At 34.0% G+C, this 15088-nt stretch overlaps 2 protein-coding genes across 2 annotated transcripts; both read left to right on the top strand.

The window, feature by feature from the left end:
* The first annotated feature begins 473 nt into the window (after positions 1 to 473).
* LOC139839687 (probable LRR receptor-like serine/threonine-protein kinase At1g63430) lies at positions 474 to 6367 on the top strand. The gene is made up of 13 exons (XM_071829820.1): positions 474 to 905; positions 1097 to 1229; positions 1780 to 1851; positions 1934 to 2077; positions 2173 to 2322; positions 2476 to 2586; positions 2712 to 2776; positions 2874 to 3125; positions 3204 to 3409; positions 3822 to 3954; positions 4037 to 4194; positions 5343 to 5558; positions 5902 to 6367. Exons 1-13 carry the CDS (start codon positions 821 to 823, stop codon positions 6145 to 6147), a joined length of 1971 nt encoding a protein of 656 aa, XP_071685921.1. The 5' UTR covers positions 474 to 820; the 3' UTR covers positions 6148 to 6367.
* Positions 6368 to 7872: 1505 nt separating this feature from the next.
* Positions 7873 to 12590, top strand: LOC139843734 (uncharacterized). Its single transcript, XM_071833879.1, has 10 exons — positions 7873 to 8008; positions 8756 to 8851; positions 9469 to 9606; positions 9839 to 9952; positions 10186 to 10284; positions 10859 to 10984; positions 11105 to 11197; positions 11316 to 11444; positions 11867 to 11927; positions 12026 to 12590. Exons 1-10 carry the CDS (start codon positions 7928 to 7930, stop codon positions 12202 to 12204), a joined length of 1116 nt encoding a protein of 371 aa, XP_071689980.1. The 5' UTR covers positions 7873 to 7927; the 3' UTR covers positions 12205 to 12590.
* The last annotated feature ends 2498 nt before the right edge of the window (positions 12591 to 15088 follow it).

Raw genomic sequence — 15088 nt, forward strand, 5'->3', positions numbered from 1 at the left:
TTTTACTGCAAAATAAGATTTTTTTAGTATTCGCCTCACCTATCAATGAAAAATTTAATGAATTTTTATACTCGCCTCATCTGTGGCCGGATTCAAGTTCCGCCACTGAACCCTACTAACGAGTTAAACACTAACTATAGCCGAGCCTTTATTTTAATAAATTTGAACATTAGATATCTGTTACAGTACGGTAGCATATTGATACATGTGTACATTTATTAAAATAACATATTTATTTATTAATAGCAACTACTCCATTAGTTTAGAAGCAAATCAAGCAATGATAATCAGCAAGTGAAGAAGGTTAAAAACCTGTTAAGGCACTCCAGCCCCACCTCAGATTTAAAATATTTTCTTGAACATAAAAACAATACCCACCGAAATTAATCGCTTTAATTCACTTTTTCCTTTCAATTAAAACATCAACTTTACAAAATTCCTTATTCTGCATTTTCATTTTTGCTCCTCTGTGATTCTTTCATCTTTATTTTTTCCTTTATATTTCTCATTTCCTATAAAAAAGAAAAAGACTACAAAATATATAAATATAAATATTTATTAAGTGAAGCAGTGCTGCCAGTCTGCCACCAAACCTGTCTTTGAATCCAAGTTTTCTTGAACTGGGGTTTGCTTCAATCTTTGTCACTTCACCTACTGTGATTTTCCACTAATTTGAATTCTGGGTTTGTTTAAAGATTCAATTTTTTGTAATCCCTTTTGAGTTTGGTTCTATTGTTCTTAAAAGATTATTAATTTAACCCATTTATCCGATATTTTGATGAGTTCTTAGTGTTCTAAAGAGAATAAGTGTAGAATAAAGATGATACAGTTGAATCCAATTCATGTTTTAGTTATTACTTTGGGAATCTTTATAGCTACTTGTGATGCTGCCCAACCAATTGAAGGTGTGTATACAATATACTGTGTTTTTTATTTGTAGTTTTGTATAGATCTTGAACAGCTTTAACTCTTAAATTAGTAAACTTTATGATCATTTGAGGTCTTTATAGCCTTTATTGGAGGTGTTATTAGTAATGTAGTTAATTGTTTGACCAAAGTAATGATTTTTATCATGTGATTTCTTGAAAATTTGCAGTTCATGCACTTTCCATGTTCAAAGAAGGGATCTTTGATGACCCATTATTGGCTTTATCAAATTGGAATGCTCTAGATCCAGATCCTTGTAACTGGGTTGGTGTTTCTTGTTCAGGAGATCAAGTGACAAAAGTGTAAGAACATTGTCTCTTTGACTTTTTGTGTGAATTAGTTGACTGTTTTAGTCCACTTGTAATTAATACTGCTGAGTGCAAAAAAGAGCAGGTTGTCTAATTTCCCAACTTTAACTTGGTCTCTATGAAATTGTTAATGTTAGATATGACAATTTTAGAAAAGTTCATAACCAAATTATACATAAATTAAAAAGTTGTACTGTATTATTTTGATGAACACTTATGTAATTCAACGAATATTTATGAAAAGGGCTACTCCAAGAAACCATTTCTACCAAATGTGATTATCATTTTGAAGTAAGAGTTGTTTCTGCAATGTGAAGTATTTCGTTTGAGGGTAAAAGTTTTTAAATTTCTGATTTTGTGCTACCTGTTTATGTTAGCTAGAAGGCGTGATCTAGTTTTATACCGACTGAAACTCTTATCATGAAAAAAACATTTTTTTTAAGACATATCCTGGTTGCGAGATGAGGAATTTAGTACATCCAAGTGTATAATTTGGTATAATTATGTAATGAAACTAATAGGGGTGTAAATTTTCTGTTTTCAGGAACATTTCTGGCTCATCTATAACGGGATTTATTGCTCGTGAACTTTTTCAGCTGTCTTCATTACAAGAACTGTATTTTCCCATTTAGCACCTCTTTTATATTTTTAAAAAAGTCCCGAACAAAAAATGTATACCGAAATGGTTCTTCTTGTAGGATTTTACATGGAAACAAACTCATTGGTCCAATACCAAAAGAAATTGGATCATTAAAGAAGTTACGGATTTTAGATTTGGGGATGAACCAGATATCTGGACCGATTCCTCATGAAATCGGGAATATGGTTAGCATTGTTATAATGTAAGTCTACGTATACATTTAGACAAAAGCTTCTTCTTTTTTTCCCATTCAATGAGAGTTTCGCTGACATGTAAAGCGCATTTGTAACTGTCTAGAAACCTGCAATCAAATGGGTTGACCGGTCAACTGCCTTCCGAGCTTGCCAATCTTAAGAACCTTCGAGAGCTTCGGTTGGACAGAAACAAGTTGCGCGGAACTGTTCCAGGTGCCAATGCTTCAGATTTTGTTTCCAACACACAAGATATGTAAGTACATTATTCATTAACTCCTAGATGCATACAATGACAATGTTTATGTGAATTTTGTAACTTGTTATCTCAATCAACCGCTAGGGCATTGAGTGTTACTTTGATTCAGCATTTGATGTATATATTTGATATGATATTCTTTTGGTTCAGGTACGCGTCTTCGAGATTGGGATTTTGTCGTTCGGCTTCCTTAAAAGTTGCTGATTTCTCTTACAACTTTCTTATAGGAAGCATACCTAAATGCTTAGGGTACCTTCCTAGGTATAAGTTTTATCATCTTTTTTTTTTAACGTGTATTTCGTTGCATGATCTCTCTCTCTCTCTCTCTCTCTCTCTCTCTCTCTCTCTCTCTCTCTCTCTCTCTTATTTTCTATATTATTGTGTAGGACAAGTTTTCAGGGTAACTGCCTACCATATAAAGATATCAAGCAGCGAACTTCTGAACAATGTGGTATGTTATATTTGCTTGTTTAATGAATTCATGCTTGTGTAGTGCTTAGTTTGAGTTTTTTTTTTTTTTTTTTTTTTAATATTATTTTTGTGTACAGGTGGCAGCCCGCCAAGTAAGCATAAAAGTGGAGAGGTGAAGCACCATGTTGATTCAGTTGGGCACAACCAGCAGGCTTCTCGTTCGAAACCAGCATGGCTTTTAGCTTTAGAAATTGTAACAGGAGTAATGGTTGGTTCGCTCTTTGTTGTTGCGATTCTAACGACTGTTCACCGATGTAAAAACAAATCTTCAAATATTATCCCTTGGAAGAAATCTGGTAGTGATAAAGACCATATGTCATACTATTCGGGTAAAAAGGCCTTTCCTTTTTATTAATTAATTAGTTATAGTATATTTTATACTCATGGTTGTCGTTTCTTGTACGCAGATCCTAATTTGTTAAAGGATGTGACGAGATTCAATCGACATGAACTTGAAGTAGCGTGTGAAGATTTTAGTAACATTATTGGGTCCTCATCAGATAGTTTAGTTTATAAGGGAAATCTGAACGGTGGGCCCGAAATAGCTGTAATATCCCTATGTGTTAAAGAGGAACATTGGAGTGGCTATCTTGAACTCTATTTTCAAAAGGAGGTAAAGTAATTAAGTACCAAATATCTTGTTAGAGGTGACAAATGGGTCCAAACGGGTCAGGTTGTGCTGGGTTGACAAGACAAGTCTTTTGTTTTGTACATATTTGAATTTAAATAATTGTTTATTAGTCATCACTACAAAAACTTGCTATTACTCTATTAGTCATATAATTTTTTCAATAATCTTTTTTTTTTTTTTTTCCCAATAGACTTTGTTCTACTTTAAGCGTTTTCAGTTTTGAGTTGTTTTAACTAAAAAACAGTTTACACATTTGATCCATTGGAAATAAAATATATACCTAGTGGACGTATTTTTCGTTAATTGGACATATAGGATTATTAATTTTGTATTGCCATTTTTTGTTACGTCTTTAACTTTAGATTTTTTGGTTAAATTCTTGACAATTGTCCAGGTGGCAGATTTAGCACGGTTAAATCACGAGAATGCGGGGAAACTTTTGGGTTATTGCATAGATAATACTCCATTTACGAGAATGCTAGTCTTCGAATATGCATCAAACGGAACGTTGTACGAGCACCTTCATTGTAAGTTTAACCCTCCATAACCTTGTTTGCCCCCGATCATTTTATCTTAACGGGTACTGATCGTCTTTTTGTATTGCTTTAGATGAAGAAGGGTGTCAACTAAGTTGGACAAGAAGAATGAAGATTGTTATAGGCATTGCAAAAGGTCTAAAGTATCTTCACACAGAAATTGAACCACCGTTTACTATATCCGAGTTGAATTCTAGTGCGGTGTATCTCACAGATGATTTTTCCCCAAAGGTAGATACTAAAATCTTGTTACTTATGAGTAACTTTAATTCTTTTTTTATTACATAAGTAAAAGAACGGAGTTACGTGGTTTCGAAATTTTCAACAATTAAATTCCTCAGTTTGTCTAGTTCTAATGGTTGGGTTGAACTGTGTAAACCCCTACCCTAGTACAACATATTGTGGTTATTCTAAATTAAAAAAAAAAAAATATTATTTCTTTGTATATTTTTATGTACTACAGAATCATGAGTTTATAGTAGAGGTAGCAATGTTTACCCATATATACTTAAGAATGGGTTGATTGGGGGGGTATTTTCTCTCCAATGGGTCGAATATGTTAGACAGAAATTTTTTTTGGGTAAAGGGTTTTACCCGGTAAATATTATTTATAAAAAACAAAAACCGAATAACGACAACAAGCGCGCTTTGCGGCCTCTCAAACAACCACAAACCGAGCTGGAACCTACACACCGAAAGTAGGACTAGCAAAACCAAGACCACCAACGACACACCTGGACCAGGACATAACAAGTACTTCCAACTACAACCAGCCCGATTTCATCCCATATTTGGGGCCGAAGTGCTTGCAGTATTTTTCGATGCAACATATGGAGAGCTGTTAATTATATAACGAGCTGTTGATTATCATCATTTTTATATACAAGAGGCAAATTTGATGTTCGTTAAATAGAAAGTTTTAGCAAAAAGAGAACAAATAATGTGGGGTGAAAGTACTTGCAGTACATATGATATACTAAATCGTTCGGTTCAACTTCAGATTATTCTTGTAATTGTTGGTGTTTTAATCGTATTTAATGTGTCAAGTATTGTTAAAGGACAACAAAAGTTTGTGGGTCAACCTGACCCGTATTAACATTCTGTCCGTATTTGTAGAAACCGGGTTTTGACTCATTACCAACTAGCCCGCCATACCAAGTTATATACTAAAAACCCTGGTAGTGTGTTTAGTACTGCTATTGCGTGTAACATTCGATTGTAACATTTTAATGTGCCCTTGGTAGATCACTAAAAAATATAATGCCAGATTGCTACTGGGATACGAGTTCAGGGACTTTAGGTTATTATAAACATGTTTGTACCAAACGAATTTAAGGATATATTGAATTTTTGACTTTGTATTATCTTTGTTCTTGCAGCTAGTTGATTTCGAAAGCTGGAAAACTATACTTACAAGATCAGAAAATAGCTCGCGTTGTATCAGCAACGAGGGTGCGATTTGCGTTCTCCCAAGTTCGTTGCAAGGACGACACTTAGATATCCAGGGTAACATTTACACTTTTGGTGTTCTTCTCTTGGAGATAATCAGCGGACGGCCCACACTCTGTAAAGACAAAGGATGCCTCGTAGATTGGGTAAGACCGATTGTTACTGCGCGTAATTTGTACATGCAATGTTTTACCTGTTCTTAAATTTTAAAAAAGTTGGTTAATTTTACATTTGCCTTTAAAAATCTTTTATTTTTCCATGCTTCTTGAAATCTTGAAATTGATTAGAAAAACCAGATTTTGTTTTTTATCAGTCCTTAACATACTATGGCAATTTATTGTTGATACCTACATGATAACTTATAAAGGTGGAAAGCTTCAGACTAAAGTACATTGTGCATAATATGTGGTACTCAAGTATAAAAGACAACCAATATTTTATCTGATGTTTATTTATTAATAGGCAATCTTTGTTTATTTATGGTTGCAGGCTAAAGATTATCTTGAAAAACCAGAAGAAATGGCTTCAGTTGTCGATCCAGCACTAAAACATTTTCGAGAGGAGGATTTGAAGGTGATATGTGAAGTAGTTTCGATCTGCATTCATCTAAGGCCTCGAGATCAAGTCTCAATGCAAGATTTGTGTGCAATTTTAGAAAGCAAAATCGACACTTCTGTTTCTTCAGAACTCAAGGCATCTTCGTTAGCTTGGGCCGAGCTTGCACTTTCATCTTGATCTTGCAGAACCTCCTAACAAACTGTAAATTATACATATATATTTGATGTTATTAATACCGGATTAAAGATTCTTTTCTGATTGATCGTTCAATGAGTTTATGTAAATTTTTCGTGTAACCTAAGAGTATAGAGTGAGTTCCAGGCTGACAAACTCATTGTCTTTGTATCTGTTTTCCAGTTTTAGGGTTCTGAATTGGATGAAAGATTTATGAAGCTTTTGACTCAAATTGCTATTTCATATTTAAGTTTGATTGTAGTCTAAGTTGTAAATGTTGTATGAGAAAATATGTTAAAGTGAAGTTAAGGAAAACAAGGGGTGTTCGGCTTTGCATTGAAACATGATTATTTAATTATTACGTTTTAAATCGCAAAATAAAATAATTAACCAATATTGTTTGTCAAGTTAAACTATAAAATCAACTAATTGTAATTTAAGAGACTTAAAACGTGAAATTGCAAAAGTAGGTCACTCTAGAGGTTCACAAAACTAGTTTTAACCAGTTTCGTTAAAAAAAAAAATCAGTTAAAAAGTAAATTATTTAAAACCAGTTACGGCTTTTCAAGAAAATGATAGATTTACCCTCACGAAGTCACTTGCAACTTGATTAAAGTTTTTGATTTGGATTTAGTTAAAGTTTGTGAAAGATTATTAGGTTGATAAAGATGTAATGTAGAACATAAGAAATTGATAAAAAGACGATTTTACCCAATGAGAGCAAGCCAAGACTTTACTTGATGTTTGTGTTTGTCCGCCACGACAATTGACAACCCTTGGCAACCTGAACAATTGGTTTTACCTTAGTTACATGGACATATATCATGACCTAACGGTCAATAAACTACAAATGGAATTCGGTCTTTTTTTTAACTGCATTTCTATTCCCCTAATGAAGGCTTAATTGTTTGAAAAAAGCGAAATTCTTTGGACATCTCAATTGGTTTAGAAACTACACGTTTCTCTTGACCATCATAGCGTACTTCCACATATCCACTTAGAGGAAGGCTTTTTCGTAATGGGTGACCCTCGAAACCATAATCTGTCGATATACGGCGTAGATCTGGATGATTGATAGAAGAAACACCAAACATATCCCAAACTTCTCGCTCCGCTAACTGATGGAAATGGACTCACTACCGGGTATATTCGTGTTACTCCATCTGCACTGGTTTGTACACAAATGCGTGAGTTATACCGATTCAGGAAATGACGTTTACTGGGAGAAAGGAGAAAAAAATATGTACTCCGTATTTATCTGTCCATTCCTTTCTCCAAGATTGAAGCTATGAAACTTAGCTTCTTTTTATTAAAAAGGCAAAGGTTTTTTTCAGAAGGGATTTCACCATTGTCAGACAAGACGCACAATCTATTTGTGCAAAATTTGTAAACCCAAACAAATGTAAAAAAGAAACTGCAAAGTCCTATATCAAAGTAAATTGAGATAAACCATAGGGACTATCCGCGTACTTACGTCTGATATTATTATTGAGAAGAACGTGATGAGTCCTCAGTTATCAAACAACAGGCCCAACATAAACACATTGAGCCCAATGAAAGTAGAAACATCCGGTCAAACAACGTCAATCAAATCAAAACTATTGACAACATAAACTACTCTGACGTGTCGGTATTTAACTGACACGTGGCTACCTCACTACTTCGTTTGCAAAATACACCAATTTAAAATCTCTACTTTTTTCTTACTTTCAAACCCCTAATCATTTCAATACCTTTTACACACACTCACACACTCACAAAAAACGTTACTTTCCACCCGAAAATGTCTTCCGATGACTTGCCGGATTGGCTTCCTGCTGACTGGTCTATGCAAGTCAGAAAGTACAATGATAGGAAAATCAAAGTAATTCATATGTTCAGTCTCTTCAGTTTCATTAATTTGATTCTCACAAATTTGTTGATTTTTGTTTCGAATTTAGGTCTAATTTTCATTATTTCGCGAAATTACTACCTGCATGAGTATTTACGTTAGTTAAATTCTGTTTTGAGCTGATTTTGCCCTACTTTTGTTATTATTAGCTGAAGTTTGATAAATTTAGGGCGAATTTAGGGTTTTTTTTGTATGTGTACTTGTTGTAATTTTCGTATGCATAATTTTTAGCTACATTTGCTGCTAGAAACCGCTTGAACTGTAGTTGGTTAATTTCTGGGCAAAACTCCAGGGTTTTTGTATGTATAATTGTTGTAATTTTTGTATATATATTTTTAGCTACATTTTGCTGCTAGTAACTGATTGAGCTGTAGTTTGTTAATTTTCAGGGCAAATCTAGGGTTTTTGTATGTATAATTATTGTGATTTTTGTATGCATATATTTAGCCACATTTGCTGCCAGGAACCGCTTGAGATGTAGTTTGATAATTTTAGGGCAAAATGGCAAATCTTAGTTTATTGTGTGCAATAGCTATTGTGATTTTTGTAAGCATGTATTTTGCTACATTCCCTGCTAGAAATAACTTGATTGTTTTTTTGCTACAAAGTATGACCTTTATTTATATATGCTATTATTTTCATAGCACATGTATATAAAGTTGTTCATCGTTATTATCTATTTTCGTTGGATGACGTATGTATATATTTTTGTTGTTTCAGTGCTACATTGGTCCTGAAGGACATAGGTTCTCTACGAAGCCGCAAGTGTTTGAGCATCTCAAGAAGTATAACAATGGCACAACACCTACAAACACTGTAATGCCTATAGTTTGTCAGCCTTCTTGTGTGTGTGTGTGTGTGTGTGTGTGTGTGTGTGTACATACATACATACATACTAGGTTTTTGAGCCCTTGTGTGTAAAAAACCGTGAAAAAAATGTAATTTGCAGTTCATATTGATATGTAAATAACGATACTAAAAAAATAGAAAAAGTACAAGAATTATTTAAGAGCCCGTGGTGTTGACAAATTTTAAAATTCTTTTGAGTTTAAGACCCCGTGGTGTTGACAAATTTTATCACCCAACATTGACAAAAAATTAAATTCAAATCCAAGTAAACCACCAACATATAACACATGTAAGGTGATTATTGAGTTTAAGAGCCCGTGGTAATACCTTAGTTAGATTTTATTTTTATTTTTGGGGGGGGAAACAAACCTTGTTTTTTAAAAATAATATTAATAATTAACATTTAAAGAAGCCTTAATTCATTTTGAAGTTATAACTTGGTCCATTTCATCATAAGATCAACCGTTTTTCTTTGTTAAAGTTGATTCTTACAACTTGATAACAGTATCATCATGTGAAAAGCTGTACATTTTATTATCCTGAAGTTATTCATCATAACACTAACGAGTTCTGTTTCTTTTCAGCATAATGCTAATTTGAGTTCTGCTGGAGGAGAATTGGCTTCACAACCTGTATCCATAAAAACTGAAACTCCCGAACCGTTAACAACAAATGGCATTAAAACGGAGATGGAAACAAACGATGGAAGTATAGAGTGCCCGGTAATGGACAATTTGATTTAATCATTTTATTTTTAATTTATTGTAGATTTTTTCCATCAAATTAAGCTTTACCATATTATTCTTATTGTTCTCTTGCAACTTTTTGTGAATCTGCATCACTTCTGTTAAACAAAGTTGTTTGAATTGATCTTTTAAATTACTCCTAGTACTATCATTCCATTTTTAAGAAGATTAATAATTTAATAATATAAATAATGGCTGAACCATTCAGGAACCTGTTCGCTCTATAAGTGGAGGATCTTTCTCTTCAACGGAAGAAGTTATTGATTGGTTACCTGATTGGACCTTTAAAGTGCATTCTAAAGCTTCTGGACAAAAATTCAAGGTAATTAAAAATATACCATTCTTCAATATCTCTTGATTTTAAATATGAAATAAAAAATTATTCTGTATTTAATTTATCCAAAGGTGACCTCTTATGGCATAATCTTCATCTTCTAACTTATCTGTACTTTAACATCTTGCTTATTAGACTTTGATACTGTTTGAAGCATTTTGTTTCTGATTTTCTCGATATTACCCATGATTTTTTTGGTTATTGTTTTTTTTTTTTTTAAGGTTTTTATGGAATCTGCAACTGGGAAAACGTTTTATTCGGAGCCGGAAGTAGTTAGGTATCTCTCGAATGGCAGTAGCAGCAATTCCAGAAAGAGAAAAGTAAGTTCTCACACTGTACACTATGAATCTTAATTACCTTACCATGTCAAGTATGATTTAAAAGTTATATTATTTCAATATTATCTCACTTGAATAACAGATAAAACGTTTGTAATGTGAATATACCATTAACAAACCCAATTATTAAAACTTCCACAAAACGTCTACCTAAACGCAAACTATCGATAACTCATAAATCCGACGTAACACGAGGGCTTATCACTAGTTAATCACAAAACAAATAACCTATATAAAAATGTTAGAAGTTAAACTTCAAGAAATTAAGAAGGGGCCAAACAAGTCAAACATGTTGAAAGTTGTCATTGAATAATATCTACAATGTATGTATGTGTAATCCAGTGTAACAAATTCATTACTATTTGAACACATAAAACAAGAAAAATTACCCTTCTTTACTCGTACAGTAAATGGGCCAAAATTGCCACCTCTACCATCCAGTGTCAACCTTTGTGTTGCTTTGATATTTATCTATGGGAATAGCACTAAATTAGTTAAGCAAAAAGTTACATTTGGTTATATGATATGTTACTCCATACGTTACACAACTTTGTAGGAAAATAAACCCGTTGCTGCGTATGATTCGCTCCAAAACTCTGGATCTGCTAATGTTGGGGGGCGGCCCAAAAGGAACTTAAAGAAGAATGATGACACACTGAAGTCCAAGTCCGATTACGAAGAAGTTTGTTTCTGTTTCCTATGCAGATAATCTTAAAATCTGATATTACTGTTTAATATATAAAATATAAATGTATAATAATATGTAATACGGGCACCTGACTTTCAAAAAAACATTTTTAAGGTTGTGACAGCATCTCCAGCAGATGGGCTGCCACCTGGATGGATTAAAGAAATTAGAACCAAGATATGTGGAACCCACCAAAGACATGTTCCGGTACTGAATGCAATCTTTCCTACTAAATTTGATTAGAACTTGATGTTAAACAATCTGTTTGTGTTTTATTATCAATGTTTGTCCATTAAACGTCTGATTGAGAACTTAATGCACGCAGTATTACACGGACCCTGTGAGTGGCTACATCTTTCGCTCCAAATTGGATGCTATGCGCTATTTGGAGACTGGAGACATAAACTTATGTGCTATTAGACCTAAGATAATGGATAAAGATGGAAATGAAGTTGTAAGTCCTCAACTTGCTTGTAGTTGGTAATAACTAATTAACTAGATGTTGTTGCTATCTCAACCTAAATACATACTCTTATTAGATGGATTAACTCATGTTATGTTTTGTTGCTGATGGGTAGAATATATTTTAACTAGCTGAAAAATAGATAATAATTAAATAGGTTGGAAGTCTCTAAATTTGGGATTTTAATCCATAAAATTTCTAAAATCATTCACCTTGAAAAATTATATTTTTTTTTGAAGAATAATAACATCTGTATTTATTATACGTGTAAATGTATATTTGATTTGACACACAAAATGTTCAGTAAAAAAGTCATTTATTCCTTTTTTGGTCATTATGAGACTAAAAGGCTGGGAGATTCTCGTTAAGTTGACTTGAGATTTTTTTTTTTTATTTATTACTTTTTTTTTCAGCATGTACCAGACAGTGTGCAGAAACCAGCAACACCTGCAGCTAACAATCAACTCGATGAAGGTATAGGAAAAAATTAATTAAAAAATATTCAATTTGGATGCTATATTTTCTGTTCATTATTAAAGACTTGTTGTCCTATCAACCTTATTGACATATAGGTAAAGGAGGAGAGAACAATGATTTATCAACTGCAAGAGGTATGGCATTGTGTAGGCTTGCAAACACACCTGCTCGATCTTCAATAAGGATCAAGTCCGAGACTGGCCCATCAAGTGGGGTGGGTCCCATTGAGGATAATGGACCAGTTCCAGTCAGGGTTAAATTTGAGAATAACTAGCTGCTGATGATGACCAACTTTGTTATGACATTCCAGATTATGAAAATTGGCCAGATATTGACTTTGCGGTCAAAACCCTAAACAGTGAAATTCTGTTTGATGGTGAACCAACAACTGCTGCTGCTTCTTTTCATGAAGTGTTCGGGCGGACACAAGTGTGAACGAAACTCCAACTAAGGTGAACTGAGGACCGATCGATGAATAGTGTGTTTGTTTCCTTTTGACGAGTTAAGTAATGGTGTATGATGCGATCTGTTTATTACGTTTTAAATCGTAAATAATTAATTAATAATGTTTGGCAAGTTAAACTATAACGCCAACTAATTGCAATTCAAGAGACTTGAAACGTAAAAATGTAAAAGTAGGTCACTTCTTAATGCATCAAAACATTTTGCTACAGCTCATAATCATATTCTAAGAATAATCAAATTTTTTCAAAACACAAATTCAAACACCTCCAAATAATTGTAAGTTTGTATAATAAGTACCTTGAAATTGAAAGACGACCAATATCTTCATATTTTTAATGGACAAGCTGAAGCTATTTTTTTTCTTGTTTGTATTTCAACTACAAAGCGTTTTATGTGATTTTTTTATTTTTATTTTTATTTTTTTTGTATATTTATTCACATTACAAATTACAATTATATTCTAAATATATACAAGTGGATGCTTTCAAATTTGATAACCTTTCAAATTTGATTACTCGTTAAATGACTATGATATTTCCAAAGGTCCTTGGAATTCTTCAAATTGTCCGATTCTCGTCATAGATAGTCGTGATGTGGTTTGGTCTTCTTGATCTCGGTTTTTTGTCGGATTTTGGATGTCCGCCGCTTTTCGACCTCTGTTCTAGCGCTAATTTAAAGGCGGAAATTATAGGGTGTTTTACACCTTTGCAGGTTAGTCTTGTTTGACTGTGAAGGTGGAGACCGATTTTTCATCAAATTTTTAGTCAGATTTGTTCCCGACTTGATATCCCCCCTTATTTTATCTGCTCCACCACGTGTCCACTATTGCATCTTCTTTCTCATCTCGTTTCGTTTTCTCCGACTGTTGACGTGTGCTCTCTTTCCCCTTGTTTCCTCGCTCTCGATGTTGAATTACTCTGACAACTTTGTCGACCTTGACTCTCCCCCTGGTTCCTCAGTTTCTATGTTTATTTCACCATAATCTTTGTTTGTACCCCATCAGGTGGATGATCCATTGAACGGTTAGGTTAGATATTTGGGTTTGTATGTATTATGCAATCTTGACTTTCGACTAACTTTTTTCTGGTTGTTCGGTAGGTTCCACTATTGGTGGGTGTCTCCGTTTCGCTTGTGAAGTCGAGTGTTGGTTTCTTGGTTTTTTCGATAGCCAGTTTAAGTAAGGTGTTCTTGGATTCCCTGGCAAAGGAGTTATATGAGTGTGGCATCGGTATAAGGGTAATCCTTTCGATATTTGGCATCATGGGATGTGTAACATCCGCATATCGGACCTAGTTGAAATAGATTACTTTGCCCTTATGTGATATTAAATGTGATTTATTTATAATGTTTATAATTATTTGATGTTTTGGTTGAGACCAGTTTGTGACAAGGTCACATAACATCTTTGTTTGTTCAATTTAGACTCCGTTAGGATCGCCTAACGAAGTACGAAAGTTATCTGATAACTGTTAAATACCCGTGTAATATGGGGTATGGGTTTAAAACCCCATTTATATTCATGTTTATGGAAATTTCTAGCCATTTCCCAAATTAGAAACACATACACCTCGTTCTTGAATCTCTAACCCTAGCTTCTTCTTGTTTGATTCTTGGATTAAATCGAGTTTAGAACTTGATTTCGTATTCTATCAGTGATCTTTAACAAGGCTTGTGCTTTGTGTAACACCCCGTTTTCCCCGTATATGATTTATAGGTAAATTGGTTATGTACGAATGGTGTAAGAAAGGTTCGGGGCGTTTTCTAGTATTAAAGCTTTGGGTGCGAGAAGTTATGACAGGTCACGCCTTGGGTCGCGGCGCGACACAGAAGGCCGCGGCGCGTCATTACACTAGAATCAGGATCAGAAAGCTTGTAAACAAAGTCACCAGTTCGAGGCAATCGTCGCGGCGCGACGAATTAGGCCGCGGCGCGGCAATACGGGCAGACTGGCACCGATTTTGTGTAATTTTAAATGAGGAGCAAGGGCATTTTAGTCTTTTCACGTTTGAGCCAGATTTGGGGTTTTAACCTCATCCACTCATTCATTTTCTTATTTTCTTTTATCTTTTCTTTTCATTTTCTCTCAAGAAAACTCAAACACCCAAGTGATTCAAGTGGGATTTTGGAAAGGAAGAAGCGGGTTTTGAACTTTGGCGTAGTTGACTAGGTTGTTCTCCTCGTTCTTGGCTACACGGTGATACTAGTGGTAAGCTCTAACTCCGAAATTCGTTTTTGTGTTCTTCATTCAATTTTTGGGGCTTTTGATTGTATGATTCATAGATAGAACCCATTTAGTTGTTAATTGGAGATTAACACCAATATTCGGGTTTATTGTTGTTAAAGGCGGGTTTTGGGTTGGTTAATGATTTAACCATGTTTAAGACTTGTAAATGGTGTACAATCACTAGCATTAGTGATTATTGGTGTTTTGGAGACTTTTAGGGTTTTCGTGGTTGACTAATTTTGACTAGAGTCAAAATTAGGGTTTGTTGAGGATTATGACCCGAATGTCGATTCGATGCGGTTTGTAAACTTAAAATGGATTAAGTTGAAGTATAAAATCGAGTTAAACATGCTTTGGTGTCAAAGCTTGTAAATGGTGAGATTTTGACCTTATGGGTCAAAATTTGGGTTTATGGGCGATTTTGAGAACGATAAGTGTTTAACACTTGTGTTCGGGTTTAATTGGATTA

Source organism: Rutidosis leptorrhynchoides, chromosome 4 (genome assembly GCF_046630445.1).
Source record: "Rutidosis leptorrhynchoides isolate AG116_Rl617_1_P2 chromosome 4, CSIRO_AGI_Rlap_v1, whole genome shotgun sequence".
Classification (NCBI taxonomy): Eukaryota; Viridiplantae; Streptophyta; class Magnoliopsida; order Asterales; family Asteraceae; genus Rutidosis; species Rutidosis leptorrhynchoides.